Raw genomic sequence first — 8,367 nt, forward strand, 5'->3', positions numbered from 1 at the left:
AAAAGGAAGGCTGGAGACTTTCCTTCTTCATAGCATCTGTGGACCTGGATCCCTGACTGGAGATTGCACCCTGGGCCTGGATCTGAGGTGATGAAACACGAGACTCAGTTCAATGGCTCCTCCGGCAAAGCCTGATGAAGATGGACCCTAAGAGGCTGTGGGAAGCTGGCCCACTTTAAGGATATGCTAGTAGCCCTCCTGATGGACTTCTTCCAAACATTCACCTCTTCAGGGATTTCTGCTTCAAAGTCTGTTGAAGATCATTCTCCAGAGTATGTCTGCTTCCTATCTCCACACCCATTTATTTGGTGCCATGTGGAGCTCACAAGGAGGTAATTGTGTAGGCTCTGGCTTATCCTCCAGAGTTAGCTGTTCCCTTCAGCAGCTTTTGGGGTGCTCTCAGGATGCATCTATTTTGCTCTTCTTCCTGCATCTCACTGAAGGGAATATCTGGGCTATTACCTTCAACACATTTCATCATCAAAAGACTACATCAGACCTTCACACTAACTTGCTTCTAGCATATTTTATAAACTGCTTGGGAGAGGGCACTGTGCACTGCTCATTTACCCACTCCCCCAAAAGATCCTTGCAGAAAAACCACCAAAACTCAACTTCCCCCACCCAGTCATGTGCCATGACAGAGCACAAACTCTGCAGCCCGTTGCAGATGTCCCCACATTCACTGGCACACAGTCTGCGGCAGTCCTCCAAGGTAGTACAAAATGCAGGAAAGGTAAAGAAAGTGTGTCTTCCCCTGACTGCTCTGCAGGTGTAAGACATACACCCCGACATGACCTCAAGGGCTCACGTGTGTGCTGTATTTACATTCCTTAGCTTGTTACCCATGATAATAGCACTACCAGACCACACTCACCTCTCAATTTCTTCTTTCCAAATTGTAATCCAAATAGAGACATCCCAAAACTTTATTTTAGTCCAACTCCATGGAACTTCTGCAAGAGAAAAGAGCAGGTAGTTCACAATGGGGGTTTCTTGTCCTGCAGCATGACATGATGCAGCCCATACATCTAATTCTGTACCCATAAAATGGGAGAACCCAACATCGTGGCCAACAGCTACAGTTTATCACATAGTATGTTTTAAAATGCAAAAACATCTCAGGTTTGCAAGTTGCACTGCACCTGTGTGGGCTACCTTACCTTGGACATTTTTGATCTGTTTGTTTCCTGATATGGCACAAAGAAGGAGCCAGTGGAGAAGAGACTGCAAAGGTCATTCCTACTACCTTGGCCCTATATAAAAAGGAGAAATACATGCACAGGACTTGTACTTAAGGTACAGAGGAACTGTGTGACTATCCAGGGCAAGACCAACCTCCCTGAGGAGGAGGAAGCAGCGGGAAATGCTGGTTTCCTGTACATCTGCCTGTGCTCAACATGTGCTGGCTCACACTGTTGTTCGTCTGCTGGTCACTCTCTGTGTTTGGGGTGGACTAGCCTGTATGGCTCTGAGCAAAATTTCTCCCCCATTGGCTGCAAAGCTCCTGACTCAGAAGTCAGAAGCCAGTCACCAGAAATTCATTTAAGGCACTAAATACTTTCTGATATGGAGAGGAACATAAAACAAAATCATATCAAAACCTGTTGGTAATGAAACTTCTGGTGTTCCAAGCATCAAACAGTTTATTTAAAGGACTTAATGGTGATGGTGATGTTGATGCTGACAGCCTGAGAAGATACATGAGCATGGGAAAAGTTGGCACTGCCTGACACGCCTGGCTGACCAGGATCCTGAATCAGTTGCTTAACTGGCCAGTGAAGGCAAGGTGAGACATTTGAGGGAGTCATAATCTATCTAGAACAAGTTTTGTAGGTGACAGGGTGAAGCTTTTGCACTTTATTCTATGCTATCTGTGCAGAGCAAGGGTGTCTAAGGAGACAAGTATAGCAAATATATTGTAATTTGGAAGCACACAAATGCAAATACAGCCCATGCTGCTGCCCAAATGCAAGTCTATACATCAGGACCATGCCCAGTGCAAGCCTGGGTTTCACATCTTTCCAGAAAACGAAGATAAACTTTAAGGAAAACTACAATCACCGCATAGGTCCAACATTTCTGTGCAGATCTCTATTCCATATGCTAAAGCAAAGCTATTATTTAGCAGTTGCAATTCAGTGATCCTGAGATACGGCAAACAGCATCAGGTAAGCTCCAGCCAGCCAGCGAAGGGCTGCACACCCTGGGCACAGCGCAGCTTTGACATGCAGCTCACGGCAGTGTTCAGTAGCCCCTCTGTGCCTGCTGTGCTCGAAAGAGATCCTTCTTCTATCCACTCATGTAGATCCAATTGGTTTTGCTCACCAGCACAAATGTTTTGGCAACACCTCTCCCCAAAATTTCCTCTATCCATGGGCTAAACCACTTAAAGTTACCATATTCAATGTCACAACCTACAGCTTTCTCAACCCTGCTGACCAACTTCACTTTCCATCCTTAACTGACCTTAGTCTATCATTTTCAACATACTTCTTCTGTGTTTTAGAACTGCTATTATGTCTTACAAAACCCTCCTAACTAGGACTGAGAGCTCCCCATAACATGGTGGAAGGAGCAAGACAAGTTACCTACACACCCAGATGTAAACACCTCAGATTTCCTAGAGCACCAGGAGCCACCACTCTGAAAATCACGGTCCACTGGCAGCACAAGGATTGAAAAGGTTGGCTGGTTGTAATCATTATATGGCTACACTGCTGAACTCTGGATTTTGCTGTATTTGCCAAATGTTTTAGAAAAACTATCTGCAGCTACCAAACCTCTCCCAGCTGTGTACTCAATTGACAAGGCATATAATTTCAGCTGAGGGAAAAAAGGCTGTTTATATTTGTGGGGAAGGAGACAAGAGAGGGCGGTTATAAGCCTTCTTTCAGCAGTAATAACATGAAACAAACAATAGAGTTAAGATTCACATCTCACAAACAAAACCCTGAAATATCCTTCAGCTCTGACACATGGCTTTTGTTAATTAGTGTGATTCTTTAATCACTGGTTTCTGGTGTGACTGCACCGTGAAAACAAGACTGCAACAATACACAATTTTGGCATGGAGGGCATCTTTATTTCCTTCACCTTCTCAGTGCATTTGACTAGGATCACTGAACATCTTCACTCAGCAGCAAATTTGAGTTACCATCATGGCCAGCACAAATATCCTTACAGTCTCACCATTCCCATAAAACCTTGCTTTTTAGGGCAGACATGGGTGATAACTTTGCCATAATCATTTGTACCAATTACCTCTCTGGTACGTCATTTCCTTCACACAGATTTAGCATAGCCGCTTACTTAGTTAAAACCCAGGAGTTATAGATCCTTCCCAAGCTGACCTGATCCTTTATGGAAAACTCTGTTCCTGGCTTGCCCAAACCACAGTGTCATTTGAGAATGTGTCAGTATTCAGTGGGGCACACACACAGTGGCATTAAGGGCTTGACACACCCCTATTACACTAAGGTGTACCCTTTATTTTTGTAATATTGCAAATACCTTCCTTTGCTGCTTCGTTATTGACTCACACATCTAATCCTCGTACTCTACCCAGCAAGCTGGCTATAGGTTCTGTGTGTACCTGCCTGCTCACACCCCTGTTTGTGCCAGTACACCTTCAAACTTCCAGGTGTCTGTTTTCAGTCTGAGAGTTCACTGACCGTCGGCTGCAAGTGTGAAAACAAGCGTAAGCAAATGGTGGTGGAGTTGTCCCTTTTGGTGGTGCTCCAGGTACTGCTCCACTCGTGTCAGCTATCACAGCTTCCACACCCAGATGTGGACTCTTGGCTGACCTTAGCTCTGTCTGCTGTTCAGTTCCAGGTCTTTTTCTTGAGCTATCTTGGACTTTCAATTCCATCTGCATTGTCCAAGATCTCTGCAACTGTATCTATCAATAATGTGCCACACACACACACACACACACACACACACACACACACACACATATATATATGGGGGTTTTTTGTTTGTTTGTTGTTTTTTTCCCAGATTCCACTTGTAATCAAAATTCATGTCCCTGTTCAGTTTCCTTACGTACCTCTCTATTTTTTAAATTTGAGATTTGGTTTCCTTTCCAAAATTGCAACAATGGATCTTCAGCCTCATAACACTCAGATACACTGCTACAGTTTTAATTTCCCTTTGTGCTTTCTGGAAAAAAATGGTATCTCTCATGTTTCATTTTCATGTGGCGTGAAGTACTTCTCAAATTTTGGTAAGATGCTTTCACAGCCTCCTGTTCCTGAATTAAGTGAAAACCCATAAAACACATGAAAACTTTCTATAGTCAGGAAAAAAAGGCAATTTCCTGTTTGAATTCATTTTCCCTGGCACCAGCTATTTTCAGAGGCAAAGTGAAGCACTGCTTCAATCTCCTCAAGTTGACTTCCAAAGCCTGGGTCAGCCCTTCTGAACCTTTTTTTTTTGTTGTTGTTGCTCAATTTTCCACTCAATTATTTTGCTGTGGTTTGGTTGTTGGCTTTTTTTTGTTGGTGGTGGTGGCTTTTGGTTGTTTTTTGTTTGGGTTTTTTTTTTTTTTTTCATTTCTGTTTACTCCAGGTACCCTGCATTATTCAGTAATCAATGGGGGCTCACACTATTTGAGTAACCATGCAGCTCCAACTTCTCTGCTTAACAGAACGCATGTTACTACCCCATGATTCCAAAGCCTATAGCAAAAATTATTCAAAGCTCAAATTCCCAGTTCCTCATTTATGGGGATTTGGGGGTATAAGCTATTAATAAATTATCCCTTCTCACTCTAGAAGGCTTTTGTCGCTACAGTGCTCTACAAACTGTCTAGCTGCAGTTTACACTTCTGCAAAGACAATCCACCTGCTTTATGGCTACTGACAGTTTAATCATGGGCTCTGAGCACTTTAATAGCCACAGCAAGAAGCTACTTTGATGGGTCTTAACTAGGGAAGGGATGCTTTCTCGAAAACCAAGCTCAGCCTTATTTAAGAGAGACAAGAGACAGGTTTGGCTTAAAAACACAGGTGCAAAGCTCTTCCTGCATGGGGGCAGGTTGCGATGAGCTACAGTGTGTGGAATTTGGAAGGGCTACAGCCTAATCTGAAACCATGGCTGGCTAAGGGCTGTACGGCAAACTGGAGGTGGAGGAAGGCACTTCCCACCATCGCAGTGATGAGTAGCAAAATGAGAAAAGACATGGCACAACTCAGATGAATGGAGAGCAGATGCTGCAGATGGAAAACATGGTTAGTTTCTTGGCCCCATTTCTCTAGATGTAGCTACATGATACATCAGATTCAACGGCAAATACAAATTAGAAAATGCTTGATGATTCTGCTCTCAACACATTGTTCCCAGGCTTGGTGAAATGATCAGTTTTAAATACAGACATTTTTTGAAGGGTTATTTTAATCTAGACCATGGGGTGTAGTTCAGAACAAAATTCCTGCCCAAGCAGTGGTTGTAGCAGATCTGAGGGGCAGCAAATTGTGCTGTAATACTAGAAGCAAGCACCCAGAGTCCAGGAGAATTAGGCAGGAGAACAAGATTTCTCCAGTCAGTTTTGCCACCAAACATAGTATGGTATGTATATACCCTAAAAAGCTTAAACAGATCTGTCTAGGTAAAAATTCAGAAAGCATATGATGCCTCCACTCTGCAGCTTTCCAGGTCAGGTCAGTTTTAGTACATGAGCAAGATTTATAAGTTAATTTTTTTTTTAATCTATGTATAGGCCTCAGAACTTGTTGGAGTTCTTTTTCAGGCTAAAGTACTAAATATCCAACTAATAACTCACTATATGAGAAAGTAGATGTCAAGCAGGCATGGTGACAGACAAGGTTCAAGGCTGCCTGTGCTGCCTAGTGCTCTTCATGGAGTAATGCTGTTATATACCATGAGATGAACCAATTCTAAGTCCCTAAATTTTGAACACAAATCACTTTAGATTTGGAAGCACAACAGGGAAAATATTAAGGGTTTAAAATACATTAGGTCCTTAAAACCCCTGACTTCTCTGTGCCTTAGTTGCACACCTGCTAAGGGGGTGCACATGTCAGATGCTAAATCAGGAGAGTCACGTTCACTCCCAGGTATTGCAGAGGAGGATATCACAGCTGGCGCAATATTTGCCAGTGCTCTGTCAAGACCAATGTAAAGGCCTGGCACACCTGGCCCGGACCGACCTTGTGATCGGCCACGCAAAGGCACATTAGCAAAGCACCCCCTTTGAACTTCTGATGTATTAACTATTTCAGTCAAATTGCTCAATTTTGGGTTCGAGAGAGTACACTGCATTTTCTTTCCCCTATCGAAAGCAAACGCAATTTCAGCCATTAGAAATAATTATTGCCAATCGTCTTTTAACACAGAAATATATTAGCATTTGTATGTCTCCACCCCTCCCTACATCCTCTTGTGTCTGAACACCTCAAGAGCAAAACGGAGTAGCATGTGTTGAACCACTCCCCACTTTGCAGGTGGGAAACATAGAAAGTGAGCTGCAGGACGGACAACCAAAACATGTGGTTTTAACCCCGGAATAACGCTCTTTGGGGGCTGAAATCGGATTTGCCTGAATTCAACCTGGAATAAATTTAAGAAGCTATAAATGGTCATTCTTGGCATCAGGGTCTACAAAAGGCGTGATTACTCTGGTTTAAATCTACTAGCTCAGTGCAGAGTTTCAAAGTATATCTGAAAACCTTTCCAGCTTTTTAAATATGTGAAGAGGTATCCTGGATGAGGTGAGCTAGCCCTCCAGCTATTTTTTGGTGCTGTTCCAAGCTATACATACAGAAACCCATGAAACTGTGTGCTTCTACCCCCCTACACTCAAATGTGCCAATGCAATTAGCTATAATTGCTGGGAAACAGACTCAGTCTGTTATCTGCCACGTTTTAAAGTAGTGATCCAATATCCTCCATCTGTCTTCATTAAAACACTCCTTAAACTGACACCAGAATGGCAGTCAAAAATTTGCATTCAGCTCCTTTGGGTAAGTTAGTCGCAATGCTCAAGTTACCGATTAGCAGCTGAGGCAGAGCGCGTTCCCAAACAGAAATGCAGGCTGCAGTCTGCTCCCTCCGAAACAATGCGAACAATAGCAGCTTCCCCGGACGGCTGCTGCTGCTTGAAATCATGCACAGCTCAGCTCACTCCACCCAGAAGTCTTATCAGCTCGCTCTCAGGAAAAGCTCAACCCCAAGCACTTTGATTAAGCTTTGCAAAGCTCTCGGGTCTGAAAAAAAAAAATTTAAAAATCAAGTTTTCTGCCCCCAAATGCTGAGACAGAAAACAAGGGGAAGGAAAGCATTAAATCTTACCCTTGAAGGCTTGTAAAAGTCACAGCAACAAAGTTGCTGCCCTCCATAGCACTTCGGTACACTCCTCTCTTCTCATTTACACGCAGCTTTATCCCCTCCCAAGACCAACAGCTTCGCTCGTAGTTGCAGCGCCAGGACATTCATCTAAGAAAGCAAAGCTTCTTTGCACTGTGAAATGGGCATCGCATGCTTGTCTCCGAGCCCTTAAAATCCACTGCGGACCCGCTCTGCCATGCAATGTCCTGGTAGCTAAACTTACTCCAAGTTCCCTACTTCTTACTTCAGTCACTGGGCTTGGCTCCTTGCCAAATTCTTCCTTTTTTCCTTTTTTTTTTTTTTTTTTTAATTCTGTTTCCTGCAGATAGGGCGAGTGTAGTAGCTTCCTTAAAAATAAAATGCTTCAGCACAACAAGCTGTGAAAGAGTAAAGTAGAAAAGCAGAGAGAGCACCTAGACTTGGGGCACCCCAGTTAACTCCAGAGGCAACTGCTGCTCTCCTTACTTACCTCCTGCCGACGCGGAAGCTTTCAAAAGGAAACCAAGCGAGCAAAAGAGTCCAACATATCAAATTGCTTTAAAAAAGGATGAACTTGATAAGGGATCCATTTCCCAGCAGCAGCCCCTCTCTCTGCGTCCGTAATGCTGGAGTTGGCCAGGACTCCTTAAACTCAGAGACACTGTCCTTACAAGCTGATCCTAAGTCTCCACCTCACCCACTTTCCAATAGCTGTGAGTAGCAAAAACTCTGCAGAGAAAAACCTCATAGAACACTATTGCATAACTCAACCACAGAGCTTCCTCCAGCTAGCCGGAGGATCACTTTGGCGCTGAAACGTCAGGGCTTGCTCATCCCTGAGAGCATGACCTCCCCTTGGCCTCTGGGACACCCGCCTGGCCTCACCGCTGTCAAGGGGACCCTCCTTACCAAAACCCCTCAGCACTCTCATGAGCTTCCCCATCTTCCCACTCATTGCCCCACCTTCAATGAACCAAACATTCACTTTTTTTTTCCAGACTGTGAGACTGTCCACAATACAGTGCCCTCTATACGTCA

The 8,367-nt window shown here is 43.9% G+C and overlaps 1 protein-coding gene across 2 annotated transcripts in view; it reads right to left on the bottom strand.

Moving 5' to 3' along the window:
- The window catches only part of LOC113489866 (phospholipid-transporting ATPase ID-like), a 73,684-nt gene extending 65,618 nt beyond the window's left edge, over nucleotides 1–8,066 (bottom strand). Inside the window, exons 1-2 of one of the 2 annotated variants that reach the window (XM_026865903.1) lie at nucleotides 7,820–8,066; nucleotides 878–956 (exon numbers count right to left, since the gene is read on the bottom strand). In XM_026865903.1, the coding sequence (XP_026721704.1) occupies nucleotides 878–920 (43 nt within the window). In that variant the 5' untranslated portion in view covers nucleotides 921–956; nucleotides 7,820–8,066. Of the gene's footprint in view, nucleotides 1–877; nucleotides 957–7,314; nucleotides 7,639–7,819 lie in introns of those variants that run through there. The other variant, XM_026865902.1, reaches the window with a different exon arrangement.
- Between the last annotated feature and the right edge of the window lie 301 nt (nucleotides 8,067–8,367).

Source organism: Athene cunicularia (assembly GCF_003259725.1).
Source record: "Athene cunicularia isolate RWA chromosome Z unlocalized genomic scaffold, athCun1 chrZ_part1, whole genome shotgun sequence".
Classification (NCBI taxonomy): Eukaryota; Metazoa; Chordata; class Aves; order Strigiformes; family Strigidae; genus Athene; species Athene cunicularia.